We start from the raw sequence: 18,735 nt of genomic DNA on the forward strand, positions 1-18,735 counted from the left end.
GGCATACATAAACTGCGTGGGATTTTCTACGTTGGGGGAGATCATTTTCTCCATAAAAATGCACTTTTATAATAAAGCATTACATGCATAATCGCATTTGCCGTCACTTTCGAGAACAGTGTTTTCCAGCTCATTGATTACATTTTGGAACATTTGCGCGTATAGCCTTCTGCAGTAAGCATTGCTGTGCTTATAAGGTGAAGAAATTGCCTCATACTTTATCAACATTTTAAGCTAAATGACCAGCCTCATTGCTTTTAAAAGTTTTTTTGATGCGAGTGGTTGTATTCATTTGGGATCTATCGCATCCCCCAACTTTTGTAGCATATGTTTGGAATATTTATTTATTGCACAGAAGGACAAGTTGACCAATAGAATAGGTAATGTTTTGTGCTATGGGGGGATGGTAGATTGACATGGGCTAGTGATTTTGCTGTTGGCCTACTAATCTCTTTGGATGACGTAAAGAGAGGTGCATCGGAGCACGGCAGCTGGAAAATTGAAATTACTATTAGCTTATTATATTCAGCCCAAGGGCACAACTGCCACAAAAGGTATGGATTTTTTAGGGTGCATTACGGCCACACAAGGGGGATGCTGCCGTGAAATTCGAGGCCTGGTGAGAATATTATCAAGTGCTTGTCAAATTGTGAATGAGAGAGTGATGAAGTGTGTGCAGCTTGCAACTTTTTTCAAATCATCATTAGAGTCCCATCACGCAGCCTTAGAATGTATTAAACATCAAAACATATAGCCCAACGTTTGTATCACAACTAAAGTTGCATAAATAACTCTAAATTAAACATATAGGAGGACCAGTTTCTTTGTTAACCGCATGTGCGCACCTCCTTTGAAATGGTTTGGGGAAAAAATATGTTCAATTGTGATCTTCATACTATAAAATTAAAATATGCCACAGAATCCAAAGCAAATCTTGTCTGCTAAATAAACAAGTGTGAAGAAATAGCAATCATTTTTTAAATGGTCTGTTTGAGATACAAGTGAGGTGTTTTTTTTTTTTTTTAAGTGTTCTTTCTCCAATTTATACTTTATCCACAAATACAAGTAATGTATGAGTCAATAACATTTGGGTATGAGTTAACAGAATATGAACTTTTAAAAGTGAGATTTTCACGAGACAGCTACTTTAAAGATTACCGCTGGCTTGACAGTCAGCCAAACGGATCATCCCTTGTCCTCACGTGACCTTTCTCGCCTGCCTGTACATCTCTCTCTCTCTGTGTGTGCATCTCCCTCTCTGTGTCTGTGTGCGTGTGCATGCGTTTGAAAGGTTGACCTTTCCCAGTAAACTAAATGCATAAATACTAGTCCATGTTATGGTTACTGTATATGACCTTTGGCTCATCATTTTGGGATCGTATCCTCTAATGTCCCCTTCCCAATTTTTTATCCAATTGTGTTTATTTTCGATTGAGACAAATCCTTTCATGCAGTGTTTTGATATGATACACCTTAATTACACCTAGCATGTGATCCTCACAGTAGACTAGGCACTGACATGAAACGCTCCTTTACTACCTATACTACATTCTCATTGCCACAGCTACTCATTTGGATTCAGTTCAAAGTACACAAAAAGTAAAAGCCCCAGTCCCTACTCATTCGAGGGTTTTTCTTTATTTTTTCTATTTTATACATTGTAGAATAATAGTGAAGACATCAAAACTATGAAATAACACATATGGAATCATGTAGTAACTTAAAAGTGTTTTATATATATTTTAGATTTTAGATTATTCGGCATCACTGTGCCTTCCTCAGGGTGCTTCCTCAGATTCTTCAAAATAGCCACCCTTTGCCTTAATGACAACTTTGCACACTCTTGGCATTCTCTCAACCAGCTTCACCTGGAATGCTTTTTCAACAGTCTTGAAGCAGTTCCCACATATGCTGAGCACTTGTTGGCTGCTTTTCCTTTACTCCGCAGTCCAACTCATCCCAAACAATCTCAATTCGGTTGAGGTCGGGTGATTGTGGAGGCCAGGTCATCTGATGCAGCACTCCATCACTCTCCTTCTTTGTTAAATAGCACAGCCTGGAGGTGTGTTGGGTCATTGTCCTGTTGAAAAACAAATGATAGTCCCACTAAGCGCAAACCTGATGGGATGGATTATTGCTGCAGAACGCTGTGGTAGCCATGCTGGTTAAGTGTGACTTGAATTCTAAATAATTAACTGACAGTGTCACCAGCAAAGCACCCCCACACATAACACCTCCTCTTCCATAATTCACGGTGGGAACCACACATTCGGAGATCATCCGTTCACCTACTCTGCGTCTCACAAAGACACTGCGGTTGGAGCCAAAAATCTCAAATTTGGACTCATCAGACCAAAGGACAGATTTCCACCGGTCTAATTCCATTGCTCGTGTTTCTTGGCCCAAGCAAGTCTCTTCTTCTTATTGGTGTCCTTTAGTAGTGTTTTTTTTTAAAATTGCAATTTGACCATGAAGGCCTGATTCACGCGGTCTCCCCTGAACAGTTGATGTTGAGATGTGTCTGTTACTTGAACTCTGTGAAGCATTTATTTGGGCTGCAATCTGAGGTGCAGTTATCTCTAATGAACTTATCCTCTGCAGCAGAGGTAACTCTGGGTCTTCCTTTCCTATGGCGGTCCTCATGAGAGCCAGTTAAATCATAGCGTTTGATACCGCACTTGAAGAAATTTTACAAAGTTCTTGAAATTTTCCGGAATGACTGACCTTCATGTCTTAAAGTAATGATGGACTCATTTCTCTTTGATTGAGTTTTTCATGCCATAATATGGACTTGGTCTTCTACCAAATAGGGCTCTTCTGTATACCACCCTTATCACAACACAACTGATTGGATCAACCCCATTAAGAAGGAAAGAAATTCCACAAATTAACTTTTAACAAGGCACACCTGTTAATTGAATTGCATTCCAGGTGACTACCTCATGAAGCTTGTTGAGAGAATGCCAAGAGTGTGCAAAGCTGTCATCAAGGCAAAGGGTGGCTACTTTGAAGAATCTCAAATAGAAAATATATTTTGATTTGTTTAACACTTTTTTGGTTATTACATGATTCCATATGTGTTATTTCGTAGTTTTGATGTCTTCACTATTATTCTACAATGTATAAAATAGTCAAAATAAAGAAAAACCCTTGAATGAGTAAGTGTGTCCAAACTTTTGACTGGTCCTGTGTGTGACCAAAAAAGGCTGTATAAAATACCTACAAATACTGAGCTATATGTGACCGACCGGCTCAATCTTACAGCATGTAGCTGGTTTGCGTGGCCAAAGACCTCTATTTTCATGTCATATGACCATAGCACCGGTTCCAATTCAAGTGCCAATGCCATTTAGCAAATTCCAGGCAGTGCTATGGGCAGATGAAACTTCCAGCAAGACAATAACCCCAAACAGACATCAACATCCACAAGGAAATGGTTAATTGACCACAAAAATCAACATCTTGCAATAGCCATCTGAGTTGCCAGACTTGAACCCCAGATCCCTCCCAATGTGTTCTCCAATCTCATAAAACATTTTAGAAAAAGGCTCAGTATCCTTATCCTTGCAGGGGGAGCGTGCTGTCATTTGGACCCGTCTTTTATTTTAATTTGTATTACTTGTTAAACAAAATCTCTTTCTCTAAGCAATTGTATTTGTATGAAATAATATAATTGTAAAAAAATATATAAAAAAATGGTGCATACAATATAGCTCGGTGTTTGTATTATTTATTTTAGTCTTTTTTGCTCATCTTTATCAAGGGATCCAATACTTCCAGAAGGCTGGTTGTATATATCATCTCACCAGTGTAGCTCCTTGTGAGTCGTGGTTGTTGACGTCCTCTCCCTCAGTCAGCAACTCCTGGATATCGCCCATCATTCTCCTCTCTACAGACGCCCGGGTCTCATTGATCATCTCCTGGGTGATGCCTGTCAATCAAAAACAGATAAGAAGTGACATAAGTCAGACAGACAGACGACACCCTGTTCTGAACCACACTGTCACTGTTTTTTTTTTATATCTCCCTTCCAGCATGGTTCCAACAACTACAGTATATATGTTGTATGCGTAACCAGGCCAGTAGAGAGCCTTCGGAAAGTATTCAGACCACATGACTTTATCGACATTTTGTTACATTACAGCCTCATTCTTAAATTGATTAAATACACATTTTTCCTCATCAATCTACACAAAATACCCCATAATGACAAAGCGAGAACAGTTCTTGTGTGTGCAAATTCAAAAATAAAATAATGAAAAACCTTATTTACATAAGTATTCAGATCCTATGCTATGAGACTCAAAATTGAGCTGAAGTGCATCCTGTTTCCATTGATCATCTTCGAGATGTTTCTACAACTTGACTGGAGTTCACATGTGGTAAATTCAATTGATAGGATATCATTTGGAAAGGCACACACCTGTCTACAGTGAGGGGAAAAAAAGTATTTGATCCCCTGCTGATTTTGTACGTTTGCCCACTGACAAAGAAATGATCAGTCTATAATTTTAATGGTAGGTTTATTTGAACAGTGAGAGACAGAATAACAACAACAAAAAATCCTGAAAAACACATAAAAAATGTTATAAATTGATTTGCATGATTTGCTGATGTCAACGTTGTGAACAGAGTACCTCAAGGTGGCAGTGGGGTTATGGTATGGGCAGACATAAGCTACGGACAATGAACACAATTTCATTTTATTGATGGCAATTTGAATGCACAGAGATACTGTGACGAGATCCTGTTGCCCATTGTTGTGCCATTTATCTACCGCCATCACCTCATGACACAAGAGAGCGCCATACTGGATGGCCACCGTTTTGCAAGCTCTGACTCAACTTTGCTATTTTGTCATTTATTTTTACTCTTTTTTCACAAAATGTAACCGCTATAATTTCTTACAACTGACAAGAACTCTTGAACATCAGATCAGCAGTTACTTACCCCAATTCCGGCTTCTACTTCGACTCATGGGCTCTCTCTGTAATTCCAACCCAATTTTTGGGCTACCCAAGATGAAACACCGGTGTTACAGAGGCAAGAGAGGAGAGATCCTGGTGAGAATAAGGCAAAGGGAAAACCTGCCACCTCTTCCCTCCATTCTACTGGCTAATGTACAGCCACTTGATAATAAGATGGATGACCTCCGATCGCGGATTTGCTACCAGCTGGACTCTCGGAACGGCAATATTCTTTGCTCTTCAGAAACATTGCTCTTGGACAAGATACCCCCCACGGCTATCCAACTCGATGGTATCTCCATTCACAGCACAGTGAAGTCGGGGAAATAGAATGGGGGGTTGGGGTTGCATCTCCTTCAACCCCAACTAGTGTGCTAATTCCAGCGCGGTTGAAGTGTCAACCCATTTTTTTCATCTTGGAATACCTGATGGTCAAATGCCGACCCTTCTATCTCCCAAGGGAGTTTTCAGTTGTTATTGTGACTGCTGCATACATTCTATCTCAGGACAATAAAATTAACAAGCTGGAGCTTAACGAACTGTACAAGGCTATTAACAAGCAGGAAACCCTACAGCCAAAGGCTGCCTTTCTGGTTGCCAGCTATTTTAATTTGGCGTCACTAAGACACGTGATGCCCAACTTCCATCAACACGTCTCCAATGCCACTAGAGGCGATAAAGTGCTAGACCACTGCCATTCTACCAACAAACAAGCATACAAGACCCACCCTCGTTCCACCATTTGGCAAATCAGATCATGACTCTGTACTGTTGTTTCCTGTTTACAAGCAGAAGCTAAAACAGGAAGTACCCGCAATTCGCTTGGTTGAGAAATGGTCACCAGAAGCAGAGTTTATGCTGCAGAACTGCTTTGCTAACGCTGGAATATGTTTTGTGAATCCGCCGATAACGTCGACGAGCTAACCACCTCCATCACCGGCTTCATTAGAAAATGCATCTGCGACATTGTACCCACGGTGAAGGTTCGCTGCTTCCCCAATCAAAAGCCCTGGATAAACACCGAGGTTGGTACTAAACTAAAGAGCAGGGCTACCCCACACAGAGCTTTCGTAGACAATCCTGATGCTACGGCCGAAGACAGGAATAAGTACAAGAAGGCCCGCTATGACCTCCGCAGAGTCATCAAACGATCAAAAGTACAATATAGAAGGTGGAATCATATTACACAGGCTACAACGCCCGCTGCATGTGGCAGGGGCTACAGTCCATTATGACTACAAATGAAGACCCAACTGCGATCTGCCCAATGTCATGATGGTCCTGTGAGAATCAGAATGGGTCAGATCTGCTTGGCGGTGGATGACAGTAACCAGACCCTCTCTCACCCACAGAGGGGAGGAGGGAACTGGGCCGGTTTGACAGCTCACACCCTGTCATAAATTAAAGGAGATCCAGAGACGTCTCCCTCTCCAGTATTAACCAAAGGAATGTCTTTGTTGACAGTCTTCCCGCCAAAACCTTAACAGTTTCTAAAGCGAATACTGTAACAATATTTCTAACATAAGAATGTGGGGAATGGTTGGCGATGATCTATAGAAAACTAATGTCATATTTTTTTGTGATGTAATTAAAAAGGTTATAAAGGAAATACTGTCACTTTGAAAGTATATCCCCTTTATCTGTCAAGTTTCCATCCAATACTTTGTGCATATAATATGAATTAATATGAATCCCAGACTAGACCAGAACATCGCCAGGCTGCAGCTGCACATGTAAAGTGGTTCAAACTCTGACCATCAACACGAGGTGGAGAGAGGAGAAAACTCTCCTCTCAGACAATCACTGGTACAGCCGATTAGCTGTCCTAAGCCAAATATCTAGAAAAGCGAATCTAAGTGGGACCATCCTACTACTCTTCAAATCATCCTACTGTACCACTCTTCTCAAATCACCATAGTACACTACTCTCATCACCAATGGGAACCGTCGACACGGCTGGCTAACCACTTCCAAGGAGCATCTTCCAGAGTGAACAACAGTAGAAGACGGAAAAGATGAGACCCCTTTTGGACAAATCAGAGCCATACAAGCGTGCCGCTGAAAGGCCAAAAACCTTCCTAAGGAGGGCTGGTTCCGACAGAGATAAACGGCGAACGAAGCCATTCACATGTAACGTTAAATACATTCATGATTTCTTATTGCAAACAGGTGGTGGTTCATGTGCAAAGTATATGATTACTGTGAAAATAGTTTCTAAAATATATCAACGATAAGTGTCTCTTTTTCTCTCTCTCCCCCGCTTTGTGTTGTTGTGTAAAAGAAATCACCATATTGTGTCAGTCCGCTAGGGACCTTTTCCTCATGTATTAAGTGTGTATGTTTATTCTGTGTCATTTATTTACCTAGTAAATAAATAATTAAACCAATTTGTGTAGTACTGAATCACAAGTAAGGCTGGGGTTTTTGCAGATCCAAGAAAGTTAGGACTGTTCAGAATGATGATATTATAAGAGGTTATTATTTAATATGTTGACTGTTTTATGGATGTGATAGGTAAAGACCTTTCGAGTTTAATTCAGGAGATGGTAACTCTAAGCAACTGCTCTCGTGGTGCCCCAAATTCCTAATTACTTAATTGTTACATGATTTGTTTAAAATCGGGTAATAATTAAACATAGTTAGTTGATTCGATAAATAACAGTAATCAGATTAATGAAAGTAAAGTCACGACACCAACAACTCCTCTCTACCAGACAAACTCAATGCATTTTATGCACGCTTTGACAACAACAACATCGAGCCGGGTGAGGGCCATCACTGACCTAGAGGACTGGGTGATTTCGCTCTCCAAGGCCGACGTGAGAAGGGTCTTTAATCAGGTCAACACCCGCAAGGCTGCGGGCCACCATTGGTATTCCAGAGCGCGTTCGCAGAGCATGCCCTGAACAGCTGGCAGGCATATTCACGGTCATTTTCAACCTCTTCTTGTCCCAGTCTGTAATCCCCACATGTTTTAAAATGACCCCAAACATTCCTGTTCCTAAGAACTCTAAGGCTTCATGCCACAATGATTACCGCCCTGTAGCACTCACTTCTGTAACCATGAAGTGCTTTGAGAGGGTGGTTATAGCACACACTAACTCCATCATCCTAGCCACCCTAGAACTACTCCAATTTGCATACCGCCCCAACAGATCCATAGACGATGCAATCTCAATTGCTCTCCACACTGCCCTTACCCACCTAAATAAGAGGAACATCTATATGAGAATGCTGTTCATTGACTACAGCTCAGCGTTCAACACCATTATCCCCTCCAAGCTTAGGACTCTGGGTCTGAACACCTCCCTCTGCAACTAGATCCTGGACTTCCTGATGGGCTGACCCAAGGCGGTGAGGGTAGGCAACATCACCTCCACCACGCTGACCCTTAACACAGGGGTCTCACAGGGGTGTGCTTAGTCCCCTCCTGTACTCCCTTTTCACCCACGACTGGGTGGCCACACACAACTCCAACACCATTATCAATTTGGCTGACGACATGACGGTGGTAAGCCTGCTCACCAGCGATGATGAGTCTACAGGGAGGCCGTCGGTGACCTGGCAGTGTGGTGCCGGAACAACATCTCCCTCAACGTCAGCAAGACCAAGGAGCTGATCGTGGACTACAGGAAACGGGGGGGGGGGGGGCATTTCACTGTACTTGTGCATGTGACATTAAAACTTAAAACTAAGCATGATAATGCATGGCCCCATGTTGCAAGGATTAGTACACAATTCCTGGAAGCTGGAAATGTCCCATTTCTTCCATTGCCTGCATACTCAGACATTGAGCATTTTTGGGATGCAGATCGACAGCGTGTTCCAGTTCCCGCCAATATCCAGCAACTTCCCACAGCCATTGAAGTGGAGTGGGACAACATTCCATAGGCCACAATCAACAGCCTGATCAACTCTATACAAAGGAGATGTGTCGCGCTGCATGAGGCAAATTGTGGTTACACCAGATACTGACTGGTTTTCTGATATAAGTCCCTGCATTTTTTTAAGGTATCTGATCAACAGATGCATATCTGTATTCCCAGTCATGTTAAAGCCATAGATTAGGGCCTAACGCTTTTATTTCAATTGATTGATTTCCTTATATGAACCGTAACTCAGTAAAATCTGAAATTGTTGCATGTTGCGATTATATTTTTGTTCAGTGTTTATTCATGTCACCAAATACCTGATTAAAACACACTGTTTTGCAATGAAGGTCTACAGTAGTCTCAACAACACCCTATAGGGCAGTCTTCCCAACCTTTTTTGAACCGTGGCACACCTTGATGGGATAAACATTTTTTGCAGCATACCATAAATGTCCCTGTTCATTTATTTTGTGATAATGACCTCCAAGTCATCTGATCCATACTGCAAATCTATTTTGTGACAAATGTTTTTTATAGATTAAAAATAGTTTATTTGAACCAGTTTCATAGTTCCTTACCTATGATGATTAATTTGTGTGTTCCCCTTTAAGAGTGTCCCGCAATCCGCAGCTATAAAATAGGTATTTTAGGAAGCGGCGCAGGTCCTAATCCAGGCACTTGTCATCTCCCGTCTGGATTACTGCAACTCGCTGTTGGCGGGGCTCCCTGCCTGTGCCATTAAACCCCTACAACTCATCCAGAACGCCGCAGCCCGTCTGGTGTTCAACCTTCCCAAGTTCTCTCACGTCACCCCGCTCCTCCGCACACTCCACTGGCTTCCAGTTGAAGCTCGCATCTGCTACAAGACCATGGTGCTTGCCTACGGAGCTGTGAGGGGAACGGCACCTCCGTACCTTCAGGCTCTGATCAGGCCCTACACCCAAACAAGGGCACTGCGTTCATCCACCTCTGGCCTGATCGCCTCCCTACCTCTGCGGAAGCACAGTTCCCGCTCAGCCCAGTCAAAACTGTTCGCTGCTCTGGCACCCCAATGGTGGAACAAGCTCCCTCACGACGCCAGGACAGCGGAGTCAATCACCACCTTCCGGAGACACCTGAAACCCCACCTCTAAGTAATACCTGGGATAGGAATAAGTAATCCTTCTAACCCTCCCCCCCAAAAAAAGATATAGATGTACTATTGTAAAGTGGTTGTTCCACTGGATATCATAAGGTGAATGCACCAATTTGTAAGTCGCTCTGGATAAGAGCGTCTGCTAAATGACGTAAATGTAAAATATTGTTTTGAAAGGTTTGAGCTAGAGACTATCAGTTTTCTGCATTGTAAAGGTAACTGCCGACACAAAGCCATGCTGTTTATTTCCATGGCAGAAGCTGTGGTCCAGCTAAGCCTAATCAGACTTGCCTGTGCTAATGTTTCTCACAGGCAAAGTAAAATGAAAAAATTACTTTGCTCGTGATGCGCGCCCCTCAAATGATACAAATGTAACAGCCTGAGCCCACTGGACATAAAACAACAATACAGATGTAACCAGGTCCCATTCAATGTATCACCTGAGCGGCACTGGTGCTCCCAGTGTGCATTCCACAGGTCACGTTTATAAGGGAGTGTTACTTTTAAAATCAAGATTAGGAAAGGTTTCGCTCACACCTGAGAGTTACTCAAGGCACACCGGTTGAAAACCACTGCTCAAGGGCAGGATTTCTCAAACCTCTCCTTGGGCCGCCATAGACGTTCCTCATTTTTGTTTTAACCCTAAACTGGCACACCTGATTCAATTAGTCAACTAATCATCAAGCCTTTGACTAACTGAATCAGGTGTGTCAGTTTAGGGTTAAAACAAAAATCTGAAATCTCTGGCGGGGCCCCGAGGAGACAGTTGGGAAACCGTGCTCTAGGATAGCACCATTGTGTAGCCGGAGGATAGCTATTTTCCATCATCCTCTGGCTACATTGACTTCAATACAAAACCTAGGAGGCCTGTACTTCTCACCCCCTTCCATAGACCTACAGTTGAAGTCGGAAGTTAACATACGCCTTAGCAAAATACATTGAAACTCAGTTTTCACAATTCCTGATATTTAATCCTAGTATAAATTCCCTGTCTTAGGTTAGTTAGGAACACCACTTTATTTTAAGAATGTGAAATGTCAGAATAATCGTAGAGAATTATTTATTTCAGCTTTATCACATTCCCAGTGGGTCAGACGTTTACATACACTAAATTAGTACTTGTTAGCATTGCTTTTCAATTTTTTTAACTTGGGTAAAACGTTTTGGGTAGCCATCCACAAACTTCCCACAATAAGTTTGGTGAATTTTGGCCCATTCCTCCTGACAGAGCTGGTGTAACTGAGTCAGGTTTGTAGGCCTCCTTGCTCGCACAGGCTTTTTCATATCTGCCCACACATTTTCTATGGGATTGAGGTCAGGGCTTTGTGATGGCCCCTCCAATACCTTGACTTTGTTGTCCTTAAGCCATTTTGCCACAACTTTGGAAGTATGCTTGGGGTCATTGTCCATTTGGAAGACCCATTTGCGACCAAGCTGTAACTTCCTGACTGATGTCTTGAGATGTTGCTTCAATATATCCACATAATTGTCCTACCTCATGATGCCATCTATTTTGTGAAGTGCACCATTCCCTCCTGCAGCAAAGCACCCCCACACAACATGATGCTGCCACTCCCGTGTTTCACGGTTGGGATGGTGTTCTTCGGCTTGCAAGCCTCCCCCTTTTTCCTCCAAACATAACGATGGTCATTATGGCCAAACAGTTCTATTTTTGTTTCATCAGACCAGAGTACATTTCTCCAAAAAGTACAATCTTTGTCCCCATGTGCAGTTGCAAACCGTAGTCTGGCTTTTTTATGGCGGTTTTGGAGCAGTGGCTTCTTCCTTGCTGAGCGGTCTTTCAGGTTATGTCGATATAGGACTCATTTTACTGTGGATATTGATACTTTTGTACCCGTTTCCTCCAGCATCTTCACAAGGTCCTTTGCTGTTGTTCTGGGATTGTTTGCACTTTTCGCACCAAAGTATGTTCATCTCTAGGAGACAGAAAGCGTCTCCTCCCTGAGAGGTATGACGGCTCCGTGGTCCCATGGTGTTTATACTTGCGTACTATTGTTTGTACAAATTAACGTGGTCCCTTCAGGCGTTTGGAAATTGCTCCCAAGGATGAACCAGACTTGTGGAGGTGTACAATTTTATTTCTGAGGTCTTGGCTGATTTCTTTTGATTTTCCCATGATGTCCAGCAACGAGGCACTGAGTTTGAAGGTAGGCCTTGAAATACATCCACAGGTACACCTCCAATTGACTCAAATGATGTCAATTAGTCCCTCAGGAGCTTCTAAAGCCATGACATAATTTTATGGAATTTTCCAAGCTGTTTAAAGGCACAGTCAACTTAGTGTATGTAAACTTCCAAAAATATTGTATTTTCAGCTGTTTGAAGCTGGTGTACAAAACTGAAAGAGAACTTAACGGGAAACACAGAAATAGTGCACATAGAACAGATCTACAGCTTCTTAGACATGCTGTCGATGAGAATGACAGATCTATAACACACATTTCTATGTGAATTTGGTCAGGTCGCCCAAAAGGTTAAATATTGCAGCTTTAAGAGGGGATGACCACTCCACTCCATCAACAGTGTCAACTCTCTCCTGATATGAACTGAAGCCATGTCTCATGTGCCCTCTCATCCACTGGCGCATTGAATATTTCCTCTCCAAGCACTGCTAATAGCCCTGTCAATCATATACGCAAACATAATCACATTATTACAAAATCAATGTGATTTTAATCCTTGCTTTGATGAACTCATTAGCTCATTTGTCTAACTGCCTTGTGTTATTGTTTTTTGTTTTCCAAGTCAAATCCTGACCTGCCCTCAATGGAAGATTTGAGCACTTTTCCAACACCATCCATCCATGGTGAGCCTGTCCTGCATTGAAGCCTAGCCCCTGAACATCTCAACCCCTGTCCTGCACTGAAGTCAAGCCTCTGAAAACCTCAACTCAGATTCTCTGCCTCAAACCCTATTACAGCGGCTGAGTCACTGGCTTACTGGTGCTCTTCCATGCCATCCCTAGCAGGGGTGTGTCACTTGAGTGGGTTGAGTCGCTGACGTGATTTTCCTGTCCGGGTTGGTGCCGCCCCTTGGGTTGTGCCGTGGGGGAGATCTTCGTGGGCTATACTGGGCCTTGTCTCAGGATGGTAAGTTGGTGGTTGGAGATATCCCTCTAGTGGTGTGCGGGCTGTGCTTTGGCAAAGTGGGTGGGGTTATATCCTGCCTGTTTGGCCCCGTCCGGGTGTATCGTCGAACGGGGCCACAGTGTCTCCCGACCCCTCCTGTCTCCAGTATTTATGCTGCAATAGTGTGTGTCGGGGGGCTAGGGTCAGTCTTATATCTGGAGTATTTCGCCTGTCTTATCCGGTGTCCTGTGTGAATTTTCTCTCTCTCTCTGTCTCTCATCCTCCTACTTTTTTCAATTCACCAGCCTCCACTGCTCTTCCGTTCAGCTATATTATTGATTATATCAGAGAACTGGGACTTCAGGTGCTACAGTGAAAGCCGACTGACATATCAAAACAGCAATTTAAAAAAATATATATATATATTTGCTCACCTCGATTGGCCATTGCGGTCTCGATGATGTCCAGGGTAGGGTCATCTTCACATAGGTCATAAGGCATGTTGCCGTCAGAGTTCACAGCTAACAGGTCTGCTCCACTGGGAAGGTAGAAAACCGATAAGAGATAAGTGTGACTCAATTGGTTAGAGTATAGCGATAGCAATGCCAAGGTCATGGGTTTAATGTATGCTCTCACTGTACTGTAACTGTCTTGGACCCAACAAAAATACAGATCTGACATGAATAAATACAAGACATACAGATGGAAAGCTGCAGTGTTAAATGTAGTGTGACAAAGCCACTGTCTTACTGTTGTATGAGGACCTTGACCAGTCCTGCATGTCCACAGGTGGCAGCAGCATGTAGCGGGGTCCAAAGTTCATTGTCCTGGGCGTTTACACTGGCACCACGATTCAACAGGATCTTTACCATCTCCTCATAGTTATCAATACAGCACTGGGGGGAGAGAGAGAGAGGTAGCGAGAGAGTTAGGTAATGAGAGAGGGAGGTAGCGCTAGAGGGAGGTAGCGCTAGAGGGAGGTAGCGCGAGAGGGAGGTAGCGCGAGAGGGAGGTAGCGCGAGAGGGAGGTAGCGCGAGAGGGAGGTAGCGCGAGAGGGAGGTAGCGAGAGAGATGGAATATTAGCTTCATTTAATGCAACAAACTAAATGCATTGATGTAACAAGACCCTGTAGAATCTATAGGAGACAGTTGCTCTGAATCTCTAATGCTGTATAAATGTATTTTATAGAACTTTAGAATTCCACTGAGACTTGTTAAGAATACATTAAAGCATCACAAAGATGTGACTTTGACATCACTGCTGTGTGGGTCGTGTGTGTTCTTAACAGCAGGAAGTGGGCTAAAACTAAAACATAAAAAAATTACCAGGGTATGGAAAACAGCTGTTTTCTCCATCAGAAATAATTGGAGCCAACTAATGCTCAGTGGTGGTAAAAGTACTCAACCGTAATACTTGAGTAAAAGTAAAGATACCTTAATCAAAAATTACTCAAGTAAAAGTGAAAGTCACCCCAGTCAAACACTACTTGAGTAAAAGTCTAATATTATCTAGTATTAAATATACTTAAGTACAGTGGTGGGAAAAGTATCAGTTGTCATCCTTGAGTAAAAGTAAAAAGAAAATGCTATACATTCCTTACAAATTCCTTAAATTACGCAAAATGGGCAGCATTTCTATTTATTTAAGGACAGCCAGGGGCACACTAACACTCAGCCATAATTTACAAACGCAGTATGAATGTTTAGTGAGTACGCCAGATCAGAGGCAGTAAGGATGACAACACGTTATATTGATAGGTGCGTGCATTGGACCATATTGCTGTCCTGCCTGAACATTCAAATATGTAACAATTACTTCTGGGTGTCAGGGAAAATGTATGGGAGTAAAAAGTACATATTTTCCTTAGAAATGTAGTGGAGTAAAAGTACAAAATATAAATAGTAAAGTAAGATAGATATCCCCAAAATTGACTTAAGTACTTCAAAGTATTTTTACTTAGTTACTTTATACCACTGCTAATGCTATGGAGGTGTGTCATTGTGACAGGCTGTACAGAGAACGACAGAGAGATGAAAGAAAAGGAGCATGGAGATGAGAGATACTGTTTGGCAAACCTTGAAAGACAATAAACATGGGAATTTCCATGTAAAAAGCCCAAGGAGCACTAACATGTGAAGTTCTCTTTACAATTATTCGTTTTGATATCTCACAATGGGGATTCGCTAAGATCACCTACTCCTGGAATAACCTTTCAAAAGCATCTGTTGGAGACAGACAGGTAGAGTGGCGAATGATGTGAGCCCATCACCTCCTTAAAAGGAGGTACTCTCCAGCCCTCTGGTTATTCTCGCTTCTCTTCCTCAAAGAGAATCACTCTAGCTCTCCTCAGATCGACTGAATCCCTGTTTTCCTGCTTAACTGCTCACAAGTGAACCTTAAAGGACATCGCGACCCTGTTGAGAAGTTGAGTTCTGACCGAAAGATTGTTTTGTGTAAAAATTCCTTTCTACTTCTCAGTCTCCGTTGGTAGCTTGCTTCATGGCCAGCTATTGCGACTTGGTTATCCCACGCTACAAAGCTTAACTTGGCTAGCTCGCCGAGAGGCACGCTAACCTCACTAGCATACCCTACCTGCAACACGTTAGCATTGTTAGTTCCCTTCTCTCGCCTAATTTAACCTAAGTTCCCCCGTTTGCGTTAACTAGAGCGACCGTCTCAGCCTCGTGGCAGGAGCACACCATCTGAAGGCTAACTCTGCCCCCATGCAGTTTCCTTCAGTCAACACTGAGCTAGCCACGGCACCTTGACCACGAGGTAGCTGCTAGCTAGCTAATGCCCCACTAGCTTCGTGGCTATAGCGTTCTACTGTGCTCATTATTGCTAGCTGTTAGCCGCAAGCCTTCTAACTAGCTAGCTTATTACGCTGTTGACATGAGATATGATTTCCTAGCCACCAGCCCCCACGCTTCTAACTAGTTAGCCTACGCCGTCTACATGTTGTCCTTACAACAAACATTGCTTTGTCCCCCTAGCAAGCCTTGTTCTTCACAATGGCCACTGCTATCCCATCCGAGGATGAGCCCAGCAGTCAAACCCCCACATTCTTGCACTTGCGGTTCCATGATTGCGAGGAAATATTACCACCCCCTATGCATCAATTGCTTGGGTAAGGAGCATGCCCAAAAGGCGCTCAACCACCCAGAGTCCTGTGAGCACTGCAAACTTCTGACGAGGGCAGCTCTAAAGAGGAGGCTTAAACAAGCTTCTATATTCGTAGCTCCCAGCAACCGAGCCCAGTTGGGGAGAGGCCATGGATAGCCTCGACTCACTCCCCTCACTGTCTGACGACATGTCATGGGAAGGTGAGTTAGGGGATGATGAGGATGACAATGGGATTAATCTCACAGATATCGTCAAGATAGTTCAGGAGATGGGGGCTGACGACCCCGTTCTCCTGCACTCTCAAGCCCACAGGTCTGACAGTCCAGAGAGCATTGAAGCTGCCTCTCCTTCATTGTAGTTTGGGCTCCTTCATGCCTGCAAGCGGGCTGCGGCCATCGAGTGGTCATCTCCTATAAGGGCTCAGAGCCTGTCAAGGGCCCTCATACCACCCCCATAAAATAACTGCTCCAGCAGTACCAGCTTGCCTCCGGGAAGCTAAGAGCTTGTGGAATAAACCCATCATTAGCAAGATTCTTGCTAGGGGTACCCCAAGCCGGGGCATGCACAATATGGAGGAATCCCGGTTTGGCAAGCCTTCCACAGCGGAGCTGTCACTGGCTGACCACCTTAGCCCCTTGTGCCGTGTTACTAACAACACCAGCGCTTCACCCTTTAGGAAGGTTGAGCTCTTTATTGACTCCATTTTTCAGAGCCCTCAATGTCACCGCTTTACTGTTGGCTTAGCAGGCTGAGTTACTGGAGGAAGTGGGGTAGTAATTGGACTCGGACAGCCTGGACCCAGATGCTTGGGAAGATATCTGTATGATTACAGACCTAAACCTCTGTACTGCCATACAAGGCTGTGGTCATACCATGAGCCTAGCAGTGGTGGGAGATGGGGTGCTTTGGCTAAGCTCACCCAGCTTAACAGACAAAGAAAAAGTGGACCTCCTGGGTGCCCCTTTGACACCCAATGAGTTGTTCGGGCCCACTGTTGCAGCAAACCACAACAGGAGAGGATATTTTTAAAATACTGGACAGCTTTGTGACATCAAATGGACGTTGGTGGTCAAGATGTGTTGGTGTCTGTACTGATGGCGCAAAAGCCATGAGAGGGAGACATAGTGGAGTGGTAACGCTCGTGCAAGCAGTTGCTCCCGACGCCACTTGGGTACACTGCAGCATACACCAAGAGGCTCTTGCTACCAAGGGAATGCCTGACAGCTTGAAAGACGTTTTGGACACTACAGTGAAAATGGTTAACTTTATTAACCCTTTTTTTTTTTAAATGTTTGCCTAAAATGACACCCAAATCTAACTGCCTGTGACTCAGGCATTGACGCAAGAATATGCATATTCTTGATACCATTTGAAAGGAAACACTTTGAAGTTTGTGAAAATGTGAAATGAATGTAAGAGAATAACACATTAGATCTGGTAAAAGAAAATAAAGGAAAAAATAAATAAAAATAAATAAATCGACCGTTTTTTGTACTATCATCTTTCAAATGCAGGAGAAAGGCCACAATGTATTATTCCAGCCCAGGCACAATTTAGATTTTGACCACTAGATGGCAGCAGTGTATGTGCAACATTTTAGACATTTACATTTATGTCATTTAGCAGAGGCTCTTATCCAGAGCGACTTACAAATTGGTGCATTCACCTTAAGATATCCAGTGGAACAACCACTTTACAATAGTACATCTCTATTATTTTTTTTTTTTTTGGGGGGGGGGGGTTAGAAGGATTACTATATCCTATCCCAGGTATTCCTTAGAGGTGCCCAAATGTGCCTAATTGGTTCATAACTGTGCACTCTCCTCAAACAATAGCATGGTATTCTTTCACTGTAATAGCTACTGTAAATTGGACAGTGCAGTTAGAAGAACAAGAATTTAAGCTTTCTGCCAATATCAAATATGTCTATGTCCTGGAAAATGTTGTTGTTACTAACAACCTCATGCTAAATCACATTAGCTCAACCGTTCCGGGGGGGGGGTATAAAGTAAGGCCCCTGACCTCGTGTATTTTCTGATATGGGCAGTGACCATGTAATGTTTTTACTACATACAGAAGTGCGCTGGTTATCAAGGGGGAAAGTATTGACACTTTTTTTTTTTAATTGAGACGAGCTTAAAGTTCTCTTTACTGACCATAATTTTCACTTGTCTGACCACTTGTATGATGACGAGTTTCACACGACTGGCCTACCTGGTTGATGTTTTTTCTCACCTGAATGATCTGAATCTAGGATTACAGGGACTCTCCGCAACTATATTCAATGTGCGGTACAAAATTGAGGCTATGATTAAGAAGTTGGAGCTCTTCTCTGTCTGCATTAAGAACAACACACAGGTCTTTCCATCATTGTCAAATGTGATACAGCGAAGTACCTGAGTTAGCTGGGTGCGTAATTACACAGGTACTTTGCCGAAACGGTCGTCACAAACAACTGGATTGGTTATCACTTTCATGCCCTACCTCCAGTCCACTTACCGATATCTGAACAAGATAACCTCATTGAAATTGCAACAAGCGGTTCTG

The 18,735-nt window shown here is 43.1% G+C and overlaps 1 protein-coding gene across 3 annotated transcripts in view; it reads right to left on the bottom strand.

Moving 5' to 3' along the window:
* ppp1r16b (protein phosphatase 1 regulatory subunit 16B) overlaps nt 1-18,735 on the bottom strand; it is a 107,249-nt gene that overhangs the window by 6,067 nt on the left and 82,447 nt on the right. For 2 of the 3 annotated variants that reach the window (XM_014165825.2, XM_014165824.2), the window contains exons 4-6: nt 13,814-13,959; nt 13,498-13,601; nt 3,807-3,931 (exon numbers count right to left, since the gene is read on the bottom strand). In XM_014165825.2, the coding sequence (XP_014021300.1) occupies nt 3,807-3,931; nt 13,498-13,601; nt 13,814-13,959 (375 nt within the window). 3 annotated transcript variants of the gene reach the window in all.

This window comes from Salmo salar, chromosome ssa22, assembly GCF_905237065.1.
Source record: "Salmo salar chromosome ssa22, Ssal_v3.1, whole genome shotgun sequence".
In the NCBI taxonomy this organism is placed as follows: Eukaryota; Metazoa; Chordata; class Actinopteri; order Salmoniformes; family Salmonidae; genus Salmo; species Salmo salar.